At 60.0% G+C, this 18,147-nt stretch overlaps 1 protein-coding gene across 8 annotated transcripts in view; it reads right to left on the bottom strand.

Moving 5' to 3' along the window:
* The window catches only part of AATK (apoptosis associated tyrosine kinase), a 44,198-nt gene that overhangs the window by 12,583 nt on the left and 13,468 nt on the right, over positions 1-18,147 (bottom strand). For 6 of the 8 annotated variants that reach the window (XM_017524921.2, XM_017524922.2, XM_037737197.1 and 3 more), the window contains exons 2-3: positions 3,743-3,876; positions 516-660 (exon numbers count right to left, since the gene is read on the bottom strand). In XM_017524921.2, the coding sequence (XP_017380410.1) occupies positions 516-660; positions 3,743-3,876 (279 nt within the window). Of the gene's footprint in view, positions 1-515; positions 661-2,087; positions 2,110-3,742; positions 3,877-18,147 lie in introns of those variants that run through there. The other 2 variants (XM_017524915.2, XM_037737200.1) reach the window with 2 other exon arrangements.

Here is an 18,147-nt window from a genome sequence, read left to right as displayed (position 1 = left end):
AATGCCCATTCACTGCCCGCCCGCGGGGACCCCACCAATTCCCCTCCTCCCACCAGGCACAATGGGGCCCGTGTCCCTAAGGGCTGGCAATCAAGGGGGCAGGAATCTGGGGTCAAGCATCCCCAGACTGCAGAAGAGCCCCTCCCCCCAGCACAGGGCCATGTCCAGGACCAGAGAGCCCGCACTCCTGCCCCAGTGCCCACCACTGCCCCTGTGCACAGCAGCCCCTCGGGCACAGGAGGCTGAAGGCTGTTCCGGACCCTGCCAACCCCCAGCTGCCCCCCAGGCCCAGGAGAAAGAGGTACATGCACCTTTGGCCTCACGGGACAGCCTGGGACGCAGCATGGGGAATCCAGGGCTGGGCACCTAGTCCACCCCTACACACCACCCCAAGCCCTGTGCTGCCCCCACTCCAGAGCTGAGTCCTTGGACCACCCTGGCTCCCCCAGGTCACACCCAACACCCAGCACCTGGGCCCTGAAGGGAGGCACCCCGTCTCCCCACCTGGCACTCACCTGAGCGGCCCGGCTGCTTGGCCATGGGCAGGGACACCTCCGTGAGTGGCAGGACGTACACGTCGGGCCCGTTCTGTGCCGTGGTGGCCGGGGAGCCCTGTGCCAGGTCGGCCGAATACTCGTCCCCCTCCACATTCTCAAACTCCTGCAGGCCGGGCCAGGCAGCATGAGCCGGGCTTCCCGAAGGCCAAGGAAGGGTGTGGCTGGGCTTGGAAAGGTCCCTTTCTTCCAGGGCTGAGCTCCCAGGGCGGTGCAGGACCGGTGCTCAGCCCAGAGGTGGAGCCCCCCACCCCTGTGAGCCAACGGGCCAGCACTCCTGCTAACTGCCCTCCCCTCTGTCTCCCCTCGCTGACCCCCACACCCCCCACCAGGGGCACAGCTATCCCATGAGGTGCCAGGGGCAGATCCCAGAGCCCAGAGGACCCAACTCAGACTCCAGAAAGGGCGCGACGAGCTGTAGGCACGAGCGCTTCGGCTGGCCTCAGTTTCTCCATCCCTACCTGGTGGGCAGCCCAGGCTGAGCCCCACCTTGAGGCCCAAGGGCCTACGGGCAGGGAACCAAGGGACAGAGATGAGAGGATGGGGCTAGCTGGCCTTGCCCGTCCAGAATCAGCCCCCAACCCCTCTCTCCCACCCTCGTCCCCAGCAACACCTCACTCCAGGCCCTGCCTTGGGTCCCACCCTCCCATGGGGCAGCTTCAGGACAGGAGCTCCAGCACCCCCTGCCCCATAGTCCTGTGGGAGAAGCCAGGAGAAGCCACCAAGTGCCCCCACCCCTGCTAAGAAAAGGAGCATTCCTGGGTGCCTGGGAGCCAAAAGCCCACCGGCCACCTTCACCCTGGGCAGCCCACCTGCCAGCGCCATCCACCCTGGCGGCCGCACCACCTCCCGAGCCCCCAGGCCTCCTTAAGAGCCTGTCTCTGTGCAGCCTAGGGCTGGGCCATCCCTGCCAGGCTGCTATTTTGAAATGCAGAGGCTGCACCTGTCTAGGGAGACCCCACCCCTAAGTCCAAAGCACATTCCTCCGCTGAGAGCCAAACTCTCTGAAGTCCTGGGTGCAACTAAAAACAATGGCTCCCTGCACGCAGGGACAGCCCCGTCCCTGAGCACTCAGTACAGCCTCTCTGCTCCTCCCCACAACCCCCACTGTGGGGAAACTGAGGCTCAGAGGGGTCAAGGGGCTTCCCGATGGAGCCTGGCCACCCCCCGGACTGGGGAGTCCGAGGACTGGCAGGTTCAGAGGGAGGGAGGCCACAGCTCCTCACACACTACTGGGACCCTGGGGACATCGTCCCTCCCTGGGCTGCAGGGAGAGGGGTGGGCAGCTCTATCAGTGTCCTGAGGGGCTGGGCCCAGCCTGTGCTCTCAAGCACACAGCCACTCGGGGATGGAGGATGCCGCTGCTCTGTGGGCAACTCTTCCTCCCCAGGACCCAGGACACCACCCTAGGAGGCCCCATTTTGATCCTCCGATCCCAGCCCCAGCCTGCCCCCACCCATCTGGGCTCTGTGGAGGGACCCAGGACACAGACGCCGTCTCTCCCTGGGGTCAGGCCCTGGCTCCAGGCATTACCTGCTGCCCGGGGGCCACCCGGGTCCTGCCGACACAGCGTGCAATCAGGTAGCACAGGGTCAGCATTGGGGCTCCCCACCAGGGAGCCCGGCACAGCCCCCTAGAGCCCAGGAGGGAGCCCAGTGTGGAGGCAGGCCTTGCCGGGGGCACGCTGGTGCTGGAATGTTCCGGGCACCATGTTCCGAAGGAGGTGAGAGGGCGCCGGAGGAGGGGCTGTGTCCAGCACTTGTGTGGCGCCTTGTTCTCACAGCTCCCGAGGAGGAGCCGCTTACACAATAGCCCCACACGACCCTCCCAGGCCGCCTGCACTCCTGCCCCCCCAGACCTGGAGGCTCTGGTCTCAGGATCCCAGGAAGGCGCCAGTGCTGCCTGGCCCAGACCCTGGTGCCAGCGGGTCAGGGGCACGTCCCCAGGGCAGAGTGGGGGCTCTGGGCAGGAGCGCATGCCCCGTAGCTCCTGGGGCCACAGCTTTGCCACCCAGGCACACAGCTCCTCACTGGTTGACGGGGCCTGGGCACCTCAGAGGGCTCTGGAAGGGCGAACGGGCCACAAATGTGGGCTTTGGAAAAGGCAGAGGCCGAGTTCAGCAGCCTCACCTGCCCGGGTAGTGGGCAGGGCCAGCTCCCCTGGCCCACTCTGCGTCATGACATACCAGGACAGGGAGGACTCCGACTGTCTCTAAAATGGGGGTGACGTGGCCGGGACACGGGTCACCTAGTGGGAAGGCGCCCCTGAAATACGGACAGTGGAAGCGCTGTGCGTACTGCAAACGCCTCCCCCCACCCTGACCTCTCCTTGAGTGGGAATCTGACCTTGGCCCAGGGGTGGGGCTGACCCCCGTGGGCATGTGGACAACCAGAGGTCCAGGCTGCGGTCATTTGCTCATCAGCAGGAATGGGACCCGTGGAGGCTCCGGGCAGGGTGGGCGGTGCTGGCTGGGTTCTTAGCACAGAGCGTTTCCGCCTGGCCCTCCCTGGTACTCAGACTTACCGCTGGAGGTGGGGTGGGGTCTGTGGGCGGGGGGCAGTGTTTGGCACATGTCCCTGGCGGGGGTCTTGGCCCTGAGCCTCAGCCTCCAGAGGGGCAGCCTTGTGAGGCCAGGCCGTGCACTTGGCAAAGCTCCCTAACCAGCAGGCTGGGCTCCAGCAGCCCACAGTGTCCCTCCAGAGGGCACAAGATGCCCTGGGCAAGGTGACTCTAAGTGGTGAGGTGATCTCCGTACCGGGAAGCTTGTCTGGGCAGCCTGGGCTTCCCTTTGTGGATTACGTCAGCAGGGCGGTGAGGGCCCTGCAGGGGCAACCCCCCCACCAGGAGCCAGGGGCCTCTAGGGAGACCAGCCCCTCCCACACCAGCTCCAGAGCCCGACGCCCCAGCAAGGCCATCCTCAGCCTCTGCGCGTGCTCACAGGCCCAACCCCAGGCTTCGGGGGAGCATCAGGCCACCCTCACAGAGGGCCTCAGAGTCGGAGAAGCTGGGGCAGGTCCCTGAGGAGGGTCTGTGGGGTTCCTAGGCCAGGGTCCATGTGGTCCCCAGGCGGCCCCACATTGACTACGGTCACCCAGCAGCCACCTTGGTGGCCCCGGGAGGGAGGGAAGCTCAGGGTCGGGTGGACGCTACGAGATGCCCCGCCAGCTCCCACGGCCCCCAGGCCTCACCTTGAACCCGATGCCGCCCTTCTTACAGCACAGGCAGGCCAGCATGAGGACGATGACAGCAAAGAGCCCGGAGAAAGACACAGCCACCACGGCGAGGGAGGACAGCCAGGACAGCTCGCTGAGCGGGGCGCCGTCTGCGGGACAGCAGCTCGGTGAGGGCGGCCCTGCTCCGCGCTCCGCAGCCCAGCCTGGATTTGCTGCAGCACGGGCTGGGCCTCAGCACCCTGACCCTTCACCCCAGTGTGGCCCGTGGGTGGCCAGAGCCTGCCGTCCTCTGGACACTGGACACTGCTCTGGCCTCACCAGTGGGATATGGGGTTGGCAGAGTGCCCAGCTCCCAATTCTGGGGTCATGGACACCCCTCTGAGAGGTCAGGACTGCAGGGGACCCCATCTCCCTCCCAAATCCTGGTCGCCCCACATTGCTCCTCTGGGTCTGGGAGGGGGACACGGACTCTCTCTCTGTCAGACACGGGAGACCACAGTGCTGGCGCTGGCCATGGGCCGGACTCTGAACAGTGGAAGCCAAAGGCCCTTCCAGCCTCTGAGGGGCGGGGACCCTGCTGTCCCTGAGAAGGTGGTGCTGCCTGTGGCGGGCAGCAGGGCTCCACATGCCACCTGGTGCCTCCAAGCCATCCCCTTGCCAAACCCACCGCCACGCCGCTCTGGTGCTGTTTCTGTCCTGAGGACCTTGGGGGAACCCTCTTCTGCAGCTGCTGGTCCACAGAGCTCCTCATCCCCGAGGGAGACTGACGGCACAGCACGCCCCCAGTGCCCACGTGTTGAGCCAAGCCCCACTTCCAAATTAGGACACCCGAGCTGAGCCAGGCTGCGAGGAAGCTCGCTCCCTCTACTGCCCACAGGGTGGCATGGTGGGGGCCAGCCTGCCTGTCCCCCGGACAGCGGAGGGCACACTGAGCTGGTGGCTCCATCCCCTAAGCCTGCCCTGCCCCCCAGCCCCGTCCAGCTCCAATCCGTGCCCTTCCCCAAGAGCTGTCTGCCCAGCCACCCCAAGTGTCTCTTGCCACTGAGCACCTGCAACTTCTCAGTTCCCAATACCCCTCCAGACCCCATCACCTGGCCCAGCACACCCCCAGGGGTGGTCATTCCTACCCCACTGGACAAGCCAGGAAACAGGGTGCACGGGGACCTGGCTGCCCAAGGCGGCCCAGCTGACCTAGTGTGCTCTGCCAGGGCTGCAGGCTACTGGGGCATCCAGGAAGGCTGCCTGGAGGTGGTGTGAGCTAAGATGGTAAATGCAGCCTGGGCTTCCTGTGCAGGTCTCCAAGTTGTTCCCATACCCACACACAGGGAAGAGGGACCCGGGGTGGCTTGGAGGGAGGACCAGACAGGGCTGTAGGGATGGCGGGGCAGAGGCAGCCAGCAAAGCAATACCCGGGTCACCGGGGCAGGAAACCAGCTCTGCCATGAGTGGAGAAGACCCGACAGGTGGGGCCGTGCTCCGGCCATGCAGTTGTCCCGGGCCAGGTTTTCAGGGTGTATGGGTGTGTGCATACGTGTACATGCGTGTGAGGACAGCCCGCACACTGCGTAAGCCCCCCTGCATTCTCACGTCCAAACGGCAGGAACGCAGACAGGACTCACGTGGCACTCAGCAGGCCCCACCCCCCAGAGCAGCCAGCGCCCGCCCTCAGGACTGCGGGTCGCCATGGCACCTGTCTCCCAGGCTCCCTCTGGTGCCTGCCTGGCAGCAGTCCACTCCCCTCTGCCACCTTCGCCCACACCCTCCTGGGCCCTTCTCCTGGTGGGCCCTTCCCTTGTGGGACACACTGGCTAGTGAAGGAGCCCATCTGTGGCCTTGTGGCTGGACAGTCCATCTGCTGGGCATGGAGCTGCCGTAAGGGGCTGGACCTCAGCCTCCCCCTCGACCTCCCCTTCAGACACCACCTCAGCCACCCTGGGCTCCCCTCCCTCCCATGACCCATCCCCTCCCTGGTCCTTCCCTGCATTGAGGTAGCTGGCCCAGGGGCGCAGCCCTCCCATGAGTCTCCTCTCACATCTTAAGGCCCAGGTCCCAGCGCTGGCGGCCATGGGGGGTCATTCAGCAGCACGTGCTGACTCAGTGGAGGGTGGAGGTGGGCAGGGGCACCAAGCAGGCCTGCGAGTGAGCTCAGGGCCATGTCCCTGAAGGTGGCTGTGGAGGGGTGAGGGATAGCCACACAAGCCAGCCAGAGCCAGAGGGTTGCACAGCACAGGAGAGATGGTGCCCCGAGTTTTCCAAATCCACGGAAGTGGTCAGTTTCTGGAGCCCCACCAGTGCCCAGAGCGGCAGAGACCACAGCAGCCCCCATCGAAGGGTCAGAGCAGCTGTCCCAAGCTCCACCCAGAAACCCTCATCGGAACCACTTGGGCATGATGGCTCATGCCTGTAATCCCAGCACTTTGGGAGGCCAAGGCAGATGGATCACCTGAGGTCAGGAGTTCGAGACCAGCCTGGCCAACACGGTGAAACCCTGTCTCTACTAAAAAGACAGAAATTAGCCAGGCATGGTGGCGTGAGCCTGTCATCCCAGCTACACAGGAGGCTGAGGCAAAGAATTGCTCAAACCCAGGAGGCAGAGGTTGCAGTGAACAGAGACTGCGCCACTGCAGTCCAGCCTGGGTGACAGAGTGAGATTCTGCCTTGAAGGAAGGGAAGGGAAGGGAGGAGAGGGGAGGGAAGGAGAGGGGAGGGAAGGGGAGGGAGGGAAGAGAAGGGAAGAGAGGGAGGACAGGGAAGGGAAAGGAAGAAGGGAACGGAAGGGAAGGAGGGAAGGGAGAAAGAATCACTACCACCCCACTTTGCAGATGAGGGCACTGGGGTCCATGGAAGTGAGGTGGCTTGTCCAGGACACCAGCGAGCCCGGGCCCTGTCCCCGGGCAGAGGAGGAGGGTCCCACAGCCTCTTGGCCGCAGACTGATGCCTCCCTTAGGCCCACCAGCTCTTGGCCCTGGCGCCCTCAGACAAGCACGCCAGACACCTCTGCACTCCCAGAGCCTTCTCTGTGCCCTCCTCAGCACGGAGCCACCTGCTGCCTGGGCTCGCTGGCTGTCAGCTTGTAAGACAGACTAGGCTCTGACCCCAGATCCCCAGGGCCAGGCCGAGTGCCCTGGGCACCATGATACCTGTTGTAACAATGCAGCACACATACATGCCCACATGTGTGCATGCATTAAAAACACACAAAACATACATGTACACATCACATGCATGCAACCATATTGTGACCATGTGAACAGACACACTGTACACAGGCCACAACACAGGAAGATTCATGCCCACACGTGCACACATGCCTATGCATGCATACACACCCACACACGTGCACACAGATGCGTGCGTACATACCCACGCACTCATGCATGCTCACATATGTGCACACACACGCACATGTGCATACACACACGTGCATAGCCACACTTACACACACATGCATGCTCACACATGCACACACATGCATGCATACCCACACGTGCACACACACATGCACACATGCGCACACACATACCCTGGCACACACACAGGAATGCACACATGCACACACATCCCATTGCTCAGTCCCCACTACAGGCTTGCTCGGGCGGTATCGTCATCCATATTTTACAGGATGAACACTGAGGCTCTGGGATGCTACAGACACCCACAGCGTGGCCCGGCCCTGTTGGCTCCACTGCCCTGCTTGCCCCTCCACGAGCCACGCAGGAGGCCCCACTTATCTCCTTAGGACCAGCCCATGCCAGCAGGTGGGGGGGCCTCTGTGGGGTCTGCTAGCCTGTCCTTCTCTTTAGTGCCCGCCTCTTCCCAGACGCGACAAGGGGCACCTGGGACCTCACTCAGCCTGGAAACTCATGCCAGGAAGATACAGTTGCACGTGGCTTTGTTTCTGAAACTTCTTGAAAGCCCATTTAATCCAGCCTCCCACGCTTCAACCCTCTGCTACCGCACACACTGCACGGCGCCCCCCAGGCTCTTCCAAGCCCAGCCTGGCCATGCAGTCCCTGGTCCTCTCCCAGGCCTTAGGAGAGTCGAAGCGAGAAGAACTGGAAGGTCACTTCAAAGCAGACCCCTCAACTCTGGTGACCCCTGCCAGTGCCCTGGCCCTCTGTGGTACTGCTGAGGCTGTGGGCAGCCCTGCCTCCTCTGCAGCTGGGCTGGACGATGCCTGTGGCTTCCCAACACCACTGTCCATGCAAGGAACCGGGGCCTCACCCACGGGGGGTAAAATGCACCAGAATCATCGCCGCCCATGAATCCTCTGTCCACTGGTGCTGAGTCGGCCACCCCAGGACCCCCTGAGGGTGACTCTATTTCTTTGTGTTTGTTTTAGAGGTGGGGTCTCACTGTGTTGTCCAGGCGGGAATGCAGTGGTATGATCACAGCTCACTGCAGCCGTGAACTCCTCGCCTCAAGCAGTCCTCCCTACCCGGCCTCCTGCGTAGTGGGGATTCTGGGGGTGTCAGACGTGTCACCCAGCCCGGCTGGTGACTCTACTGCTCCTGCTGCGTCTCCTGGGCAGCATTCTGCCGTGAGGGAGGGCAGGGCCTTCACCCCCACTTTTTTATACCAGCGTTCAAGACACTATCATTCCCATTTCTTTGTCTCACACTTAGCTCTTTTTCATTCCAGTGAGCTGTAATGTGTTACTATAATTGTTTAGTTTGATTCTCAAATTGACCCCGATTCGGTAAGAGGACATCTGGTGTACGCAGAATGATGGCTGTTAGAGCTGTCCACTCTGGGCGCCTTACGTGGCAAAAGGGACTTTGCAGGGATAGAGGTAAAGACTGGCAGTGGGGCCGTTGGCTCGGATCGCCAGGTGAGCCAGGGTCATCCTGAGGGTCTTCGGATGAGGGAGGCCGGACTGGAGGTGAGAGAAGTGACTGTGGAAGCAGAGGCCGGGCCGCGAGGGCCGTGGTGTGGCTGCGAGGAGCTGAAACGGCCAAGGGTGGCCTCTCCCCAGAGCCTGGCCTTCACCACGTTGACTGTAGCCAATGAAAGTGACTTTGGGCTGGGCCCAGCGGCTCACGCCTGTAATCTCAGCACTTTGGGCGGCCGAAGCGGGTGGATCACCTGAGGTCAGGAGTTCGAGACTAGCCTGGCCAACATGGTGAAACCCGTCTCTACTAAAAATCCAAAAACTTAGCCAGGCGTGGCGGCATGTGCCTGTAACGCCAGCTACCCAGGAGGCTGAGGCAAGAGAATTGCTGGAACCTGGGTGGCGGAGGTTGCCGTGAGCCAAGATTGTGACACTGCCCGCTAGCCCAGGCGACAGTGAGACTCCATCCCCCTCAACCTCCCCAAAAAAGAAAAAGTGAGTGACTTTCAATTTCTGACCTCCAGAACCTACAATAAACCACGAAATCTGTAGTCGGTGGCTACGGCGGCCACGGAAGCTCACACGACGGCCCTTCCCAGGGCTCCCCAGCAAAGCCTCCGTGGCCTCTGCCCTGACCCCTGTACCTCCTGGGACATAGAACAGGCCCATTGGGGGGCGGGTGCCACAGAAAGCTTGGTGGCCCAGCAGGTCCCCAGAGGGTTGGCATCAGTCCTCAAAGCCATGCTCAGAAGCAAATGGATCACGCCTGGCACCAGCTGTCCCAAGGTGGGGGTGGCGAGGGCACATCAGGTGTCCACATGTGGCTGGACATTCGGCTCGTCTGCAGGGCAGGTCCAGGCTGACTTCCAGCACCCTGCCAGGCTAACCCTAGGGGCCTCTGGCACCAGATTCTTTCTTTTTTTTTTGAAAGAGTCTCACTCTGTCACCAGGCTGGAGTGCAGTGCCATGATCTCAGCTCACTACAACCTCCACCTCCCCGGTTCAAGCAATTCTCCCACCTCAGCCACCCCAGTAGCCGGGATTACAGGCGCATGCCACCATCACTCCTGACTAATTTTTGTATTTTTAGTAGAGACGGGGTTTCACTACGTTAGCCAGGCTGGTCTCGAACCCCTGACTGCAGGTGACCCACCAGCCTTGGCCTCTAAAAGTGCTGGGATTACAGGTGCGAGCCACCATGCCCGACTCTCTTTCTTTCTGTTTTTGAGACAGGATCTTGCTGTCACCCAGGCTGGAGTGCAGTGGTGTAATCACGGCTCATGGCAGCCTCAACCTCCTGAGCTCAAATAATCCTCCCAATTTAGCCTCCCAAATAGCTGAGACCACAGGCTCGCGCCACCACACCCAGCTAATTTTTACATTTTTTTGGAGAGACAGGTCTCACTATGTTGTCCAGGCTGGTCTCAAACTCCTGGGTTCAAGCTCCTCCCGCCTCGGCCTCCAGTTTCAAAGTTCATGTCTATTTGACCATTGTCAGGCTCTGGAGCTTTGGTGCCACTGAGGCTGGGGAGGGAGGAGGCAGCGCCAGTCAGAGGGAGCTTGTGGAGAGGGGGAGGGGGAGGAGGTACTTGTGGTGGAGACAGCCCCCCAGAAGGCAGGCTGCTGGCTTTGAGTTGGTCCCACCTTCCTGGGCGTGGCCCCTACCTGTGAGTCTCCCTGCTGTGAGGACCTGGCCCCACCCCCACCCCGGCAGCCAGCCTCCCTATCCCTGTCCCCCAAACTCCACTTGTAACCACCCCTTCCACGGAGGCGTGAACGCATGTCGGGCGACCCTCACCCCACCAGGTGGCACTCTCAGCCATTTTACACGTGAGGTGGAGAGGACAGGTGCAGGCCCAGGCAGTGTGGCCTCAGCCCAAAACACAGGCATGGTCCAGGATGGCGCTTGCTCAGGGCAGAGCTGGGGGATCCCAGTGCAGGGCAGCGTTGCCGGCACGCGGTCCTCCCTCAAAGGCCACGGGAGAGCCCCGAGAGTAGCCTGGCTGAGCCTGAGGGTGGCCTCACAGCCCAAGCCCCTGGCCACACCTGGTTCAGTGGCCCCCACCCCCACAACCTGCACTCAGCCCAGGTGGACACCAGCTCCGGCAGCCCCAGGTCCCAGGCGGCCTGTGTGGGACCCTGGAGTCCCGGGACACGTCACCTGACCTGGCCCAGCTTCTACAGGGCTGTCCCCACAACTGGGTGCTCACCGTGGCACAGGGTGGCCCTGGTGAAGGCCAAGAGCTAGGAAATTTTCTGTGTTGGGTCCAAATGCACTTCCCCTAGACCCCGTCCAGCTCTGCCTGGGGCCACGCAACCCTGCCTCCCACGTTCATGCAGCCTGTGTCCACACAGCCCCTACCTCCCACGTCCACGCAGGCCCCGCCTCCCACATCCACGCAGCGCCTGCCTCCCGTGTCCACACAGCCCCTACCTCCCACGTCCACGCAGCCCCCGCCTCCCACGTCCACGCAGCGCCTGCCTCCCACATCCACAAAGGCCCCGCCTCCTGTATCCATGCAGCGCCCCCCACGATGTCCCTCCCTCCAGTGTCCATGCAGCCCCTGCCACCATCTCCACGCAGCCTCTCCTTCCACATCCATGCAGCCCCGCCCCCATCCTCACGTCCACGTGGCTCCCACCTCCTGTGTCCACACCACAGGGTAAGGCGAGGCCTTCACTCTCTCCACCTATACCGCCTCTTCCAGAAGCTTGGCCCTGCCTGCCCTGGGCTCCAGGCTCTGCTCACCCGTCAGACGTCCCTGCCATACCCCGTGGGTGCGGGTGCGACCCCCACATGCTGCTCGTTCTGAGGCTCTCCGCCATTCCCACCCACCAGCAGGTACATCCAGAGTGAGCACCAGGCCCAGGGTGGCCCCCTGAGTGCTTCCTCCATCCAAGCTGCCCTCCTGCCGGGGTGGCCAACACATAAGGTGTGGGGTGGTCGGGGACCCCGCCCTGCTCGACCCCTCAGGAAGGCTCCTACCAGGCTGGCTGCCTGCCCTCCTCCAGCGGCTCAGGGCTCACTCCCCCTCCCACCCTCACTGTGGCACAGGGTGCCCCTTCACCTTCTATGACATCGACAGCCAGGGGCTCTCTGCACAGACCCAGCCTGGCCCACGCCCCCAAAATGCCCCCAAATCACACAAACAAATGAGTCATGATCAGCAAAGCTGCAGATGGGAGCCTGGAGCTCCCAGGTAAAGGCCCCTTGTCCCCGCCCCCACTCTGCCCTCCACATAGGTCTGTGCTGGCCGGGTGTTCACACCTGGGGCAAGGTAGCTGAGACCCCAGTGAGAGGGTGGCCACATTGTCCTGGAGGAGCAGGCCTGTGGGTGGCCAAGAGGACAAAGTGAACCCCGGATATGTCTCCAGGCAGGGCCGCTGCAGCTGGGGTGACCGAGGGGCAGGGAGGCTGGGCAGAGGGCGGGGCGGGAGGCTGGGTGGGGGGCCTGGAGGAGCCACTCCCCTGAGAGCCATCCATCCACTCTCAGTGCCACACTTCATTATGTGTCCAGTGTAGCCTTCATGTTGTTAAAGCTTCTGTCATCAAATCCACACTGGAGAGTGTGTGCAGAGTCTGGAAGGCCCCTCGCTCCGGTGAATCACAAGCTACAAAAATCCATCGTGCGCATTGAAGATGCTGCCTTAGACGGAGCTCCCAGTCCAACGTGCTCATAGAGCCGATACCTTAGACGAGGCTCCCAGGTGAAAGAAGCCAACACATTTCAGAAGAAGAAAGCACAGACAGGAAATTTGCCTTTCCAGGGATTAACAGGTCAAAAGCAACAAGAATTAGAACCGCATAGTGCTAGGGCACAAACCCACCAAAACCTGGGCCTAGGGTCAGGCCGGGCCATGTGGAGGATTCCATGCTCCATGAGGAGCCTGACTGAGGGCCAGACGCAGCGGCTCGCGCCTGTAATCCCAGCACTTCGGGAGGCCAAAGTGGGCGGATTACTCGGGGTCAGGAGTTCAAGACCAGCGTGGACAACATGGTGAAGCTCTGCCCCTACGACAAACACAAAAGTTAGCCGGTGGGTAGTGGCAGGCGCCTATAATCCCAGCTACGCAGAAGGCTGAGGCAGGAGAATCGCTTGAACCCGAGGTGGAAGGGGCCTCTGTACTCTGGCCTGGGCTGTCAATAGATTCAGACTCCAAAACAACAAAAAACCTGACTGTGTAACTTCAGATTGATTACATGGTTCTAAGTTAGGTCACAGCGTCTTGAAAGAAAGCAGGTATTAGATTTCTGAATGGAGAGGGATTTTTGAGCTAAAGCAATGGAAGGATCAGGAAGGAAAATATCTCAGGCTTTGGCACCATAAAAACATGTGTTGGATAAAAGCCCTCAGATGATAGATGCACAGCGAACCGGAAAATGAATTACAGAAGAGGTGGCAAAGAGCGGTCCCGACTCCACAGAGCACGTCAGCAAAAATCACTAATAAAGACCCCAAACGTGAACAAGGCCAGCGCGGTGGCTCACGCCTACAATCCCAGCACTTTGGGAGGCTGAGGAGGGCGAACCATGAGGTCAGGAGTCCGAGACCAGCCTGGCCAACATGGTGAAACCTTGTCTCTACTAAAAATATAAAAATTAGCCGGGTGTGGTGTTGTACACCCGTAGTCCCAGCTACTCGGGAGGCCGAGGCAGGAGAATCGCTTGAACCCAGGAGGCGGAGGTCGTGGTGAGCAGAGTTGGCACCACTGCACTCCAGCCTGGTGACAGAGTAAGACTCCGTCACACACAAAAAAATTAGCTGGACATGGTGGTATGTGCCTGTAATCACAGCTACTTGGGAGGCTGAGGTAGGAGAATGGCCTGAACTCAGGAGATGGAGGCTGCAGGGAGCCGAGATCGCGCCATTGTACTCCAGCCTGGGTGACAGTATGAGACTCCATCTAAAAAAAAAAAATTAGCTGGGCATGGTGGCACACACCTGTGGTCCCAGCTACTCAGGAGGCTCAGGTGGGAGGATCCCTTGAGCCCAGGAGGCAGAGGTTGCAGTGAGCCGAGACTGAGCCACTGCACTGCAGCCTGGGTGACAGAGTGAGACTGTATCTCAAAAACAAACCTGCAAACAAGTAAACTACGTGAAGTCGGCTCACAAATGAGGAAGTGTAAATTGCCCAACCCCGCAGGACACCGTGACTCACACCTATAATCCCAGCACTTTGTGAGGCTGAGGCGGGTGGATCACTTGAGGTCAGGAGTTTGAGACCAGCCTGTCCAACGTGGTGAAACCTCGTCTCTACTCAAAATACAAAAATTAGCCGGGCATGATGGCACACGCCTGTAATCCCAGCTACTCAGGAGGCTGAGGCAGAAGAATTGCTTGAACCCGGGGGGCGAAAGTCACAGCGAGCTGCCGAGATGGCGCCACTACACTCCAGCCTGGGCAACCAAACAACATCGCCATCTAAAAACAAACGAGCAACAAGAAACCAAACTGACCAATCCACAAGAAGATGTTCAGCCTTGATCATAAAGAAATGCAAAATGATAACACGTCCAGCTTCCAGACAGTGGGAGTTTTTAGAAGCCAGTGAACCAGAACCAGCACGGCCCCAGCAGTCTGGAGGGTGTTAGGTCGGAACAGCCTGGGACCTGACTTCTCTCCAGCCAAGTGATTCCACGTCTGGGAATTTAAACTAAGAAAATAACCTAGAGGGCACACATATCCAGAATAAAAATAAGGAATGAGAAAACGCCACAGACGGAAAAAGGTGTGCACAAAGATGTTCATTGCAGTGGGTGGTGGTTATAAGAGTAAAAAACAGCAAAAATATTCAACAGTGAAAGAATGAAATAAAAACAATGGTAAATCTGCAAAAGAAGCCATAAAAAGTGAATTTTAAAATATGTTTTAGGCCGGGCGAGGTGGATCACACCTGTAATCCCAGGAGGCCAAGACTGGCAGATTCGTTGAGATCAGGAGTTTGAGACCAGCCTGGCCAACATGGCAAAACCCCGTCTAAAAATAAAAATTAAAAAAAAAAACATAGTGCTGGGCGCGGTGGCTCAGGCCTGTAATCCCAGCACTTTGGGAGGCAGAGGTGGGCGGATGCGGATCGAGATCAACCTGGTCAAGAGATCGAGACCAACCTGGCCAACATGGTGAAACCCCGTCTCTACTAAAAATACAAAAAATTAGCTGGGTGTGGTGGGGTGCGCCTGTAGTCCCAGCTACTCTGGAGGCTGAGGTGGGAGGCTCGCTTAAGCCCGGGTGTGGAGGCTGCAGTGCACTGAGACAGCACCACTGCACTTGAGCCTGGGGGACAGAGCCCCTGTCTCAAAGAAAAGAAGGTGTTTTAAAGCAACGGGGAGACATCAACGATGCTACGCGAAGGAAGAGCAGCAGGATGCGCGTGACGCCCAGGACCAGGGCGTGAGGGAAACGTGTTTCCGCGACGGAGGGCCTGGCGTGGAGAGAGATATACGTGCGTAAACATATTTGATGAGCTTTGGCGTCTCATAGACAGATGTTCGAATTAACAAAATCATACACCGTAAACTTGATGTGCCATTTGTTCTCCTTGTTCGTACCTCAGTAAGGGTAGAAACAGAAAGCTGGACATAGAGCTATTTACAAATCCTGATCACAACTTTGCCAAAAAAAACAGAAGCTGGGAGAAAATAGCCCAAAGCGCGCGGTGGTTTTCCTGGGAGGCAGAAATCAGTTGGTTGCATTCTGCACTTTCACATTTTCTACAATAAGCGTTCGCTGCGTTTAGCATCAGATGACGTATAATTTTATCTGATTATCACTCAAGCCCGATCCCATCACTGCTGTCTTTAGAGGCCCGCGCTGTGCACAGAACGGCCTCCTGCTGGGGTCTCTGTCCACTCTCCGCAGCCCCGCCACGCTCAGCCTCCCACTTGCTCATCCGTCCTGACATGTGGTCCCAGCACCCTGGCCCCTTGCAAAGCGCTTGCCTGGTGTGGCCCTGGGAGGAGCCCGCGCCAGTCCACAGGGAGCCCTCCCTGCCCGAGACCTCAGCCCCGGCCAGCTCGCAGGGAACGTCGCCGGACCAGTTCCAGCCGCCAGGGCAACTGTCTGGACTCAAAGCCACATGTGGCTCTGGGACCAGATACCTAGGGATGAGCCTCGGGGGTCCCTCAATGGAAGGCACTGGATACAGTGTGGGAGGGGACACCAGCACCCTGAGGCGCCTGCGGTGTACCTGGGGCAGGGGAGTGGAGGAGCACACAGACGCGCACACACACACACAAATGCACTCACACTCACGCACACACACCCACACAAATGCACACTCACACATGCACACACACACACAATGCACACACTCAGGCACACACTCAAACACACAAGCACTCACACTCATGCAAACACACAAATGCACTCACACACAAATGCACTCACACACACACTCAAACACACACAAATGCACACACACACAAATACACACTCTCATGCACACACACACACATGCACTCTCACACTCACGCACACACAAATGCACTCTCTCATGCACACACACACACACATGCACTCTCTCATGCACACACACACACATGCACTCTCTCATGCACACACACACACATGCACTCTCACACGCACACACTCAAATGCACTCACACTCGCGCACACACACATGCACTCACTCTCATGCGTGCACACACACATGCACACTCTCATGCACGCACACACAGATGCACTCACACACAAATGCACTCACACTCACGTGCACACACACTCACAAATGCACTCACACTCTCATGCACACACACACGCTCACTCATGGACACATTTGCACACGCACGCCCTTGCCCATGTCCACAATCCTGCTCTGAACCAGCGGGGCCCACCCCAGTGTGCAAGGAGCAGAAGACCCTGCTAGTGAGGAGGACGTCAGGATGCTGGGGAACAGCCCCCAACAGGGAGGCCCTCGAGCTGTCCCCAGGTGAGGGAGACACGGAGACGGGGGGTCGAGGTGCCTTGGCTGGGCCAGTGATGGGGCAGCAATCCAGGCTCTGTCCTGGGTGCACCCTGGCCGGGCTCTGGGTTGAACGGCCCCTTGCTGGTGAGCAGAAGGGACAGCCACCCTGAGAGACACATTCCAGGGCTGGGGCAACCCGGCCGGCCTCCTCCACCTTCTGGGCACCCCCGTTGTCCGCAGTCCACCCGTCCCAGGCTGGACCCTCCTCCCCCGAGCTGGCAGATTCCCTTCCCTGACCCCAACACGTCCCCCACTGCCACAGCCTCCAGTCCCATCACCAGGCCCAGTGGCAACAACCACACCCGATGCCTCCACTGGGCTACCCTGGAGCTTCCTGACCATACACGCTCCCCATGTGGTCCTGTCCCCCCCCGCTCTCCCCAGCCCTGTAGGAAACCAACCCTTTCCCCCACCCTCTCACCCCAGCCTCTGATCCCTTGTCTTCTGCCCTCATCCTCCAGCCCCTCACAAGCCTCCAACCTCCACCCCAAGGCACCAGCCCAGGACGACCCCACACACGCCTCCAGGGGGTCTGCGGTATCACCCGCCACGGCCATTCCTGACCCAGATCACAGCCACTTCTAAAAGCACTGCCTATGATGCCCCCAGCCCACGCTGGGCTTGGCTCCCACAGCCACAGGCTCACCACAGCCCTGGGTGCCTGGCCTGTGCCCCTCATGCCTGTCCGTGCTCTCTGCTTCTCCAGGGTCCCCTTGGAGGCACGGCCCGAGGCACTCACAGGGTACTCAGGAACCCGTGCTGGAAGAGCGGCCACCCCCGCCAGTTTCAAAATGCCCTGTGCCTCAGTTTCCCTGGTCTACCTAGAGGGCCATGTCCCTCAGTAGCTCGAGCCCCTGAGGAAGGTGAGCAGCTGACCCGTGAGGAGGACCAAGATGTTTTAAATGGGAAATAACAAGTGAGTCCTCACGCTGCTGTGGGACCTCAGGGACCAGCCCGGCACCTCCCAGGGGACAACACATGCTCCAGGGATAGGCAGGATCCAGACAGGCAAATCCGCAGACACAGAAAGCAGCAGCAGGGCTTGCTTCTGAGCTCATGAGAATGTTCTGGAACCAGCAGCAGTGACGGCCTACACACCACGGTGAATGCTCTACAGGCCCCTAAGCTGTTGCCGTAAGATATTTTGCGTGGAGAATTATACCTCAATACGCAGACCAAGTCTTGCTCTGTCACCAGGCGCCAGGCTGGAGTGCAGTGACACGATCTCGGCTCACTGCAACCTCCACCTCCTGGGTTCAAGCAGTTCTTCTGCCTCAGCCTCCCGAGTAGCTGGGATTACAGGCTTGGGCCACCAAGCCCAGCTAATTTTTTGTATTTTAATAGAGACATAGTTTCACCATATTGGCCAAGATGGTCTTGATCTCTTGACCTTGTGATCAACCCACCTCGGCCTCCCAAAGTGCTGGGATTACAGGCGTGAGCCACCGTGCCTGGCCCAATACATTTTTTTAAGTGAGCAGTTTGATATCCGTGTGTCAGTGCTGGGTGGGGACAGGCTCCCCCCCTCGTAGGACTCCCCCATCCTAGAACTCCCCCCATTTTAGGACTCCCCCCATCTTAGGATTCCCCCATCCTAGGACTTCCCAATCCTAGAGCTCCCCCC

This window comes from Cebus imitator, unplaced genomic scaffold (genome assembly GCF_001604975.1).
Source record: "Cebus imitator isolate Cc_AM_T3 unplaced genomic scaffold, Cebus_imitator-1.0 Scaffold36, whole genome shotgun sequence".
NCBI lineage: Eukaryota > Metazoa > Chordata > Mammalia > Primates > Cebidae > Cebus > Cebus imitator.
Note: the sequence above shows the minus strand (reverse complement) of the source record. Positions and strands in the feature narration are given on the sequence as shown.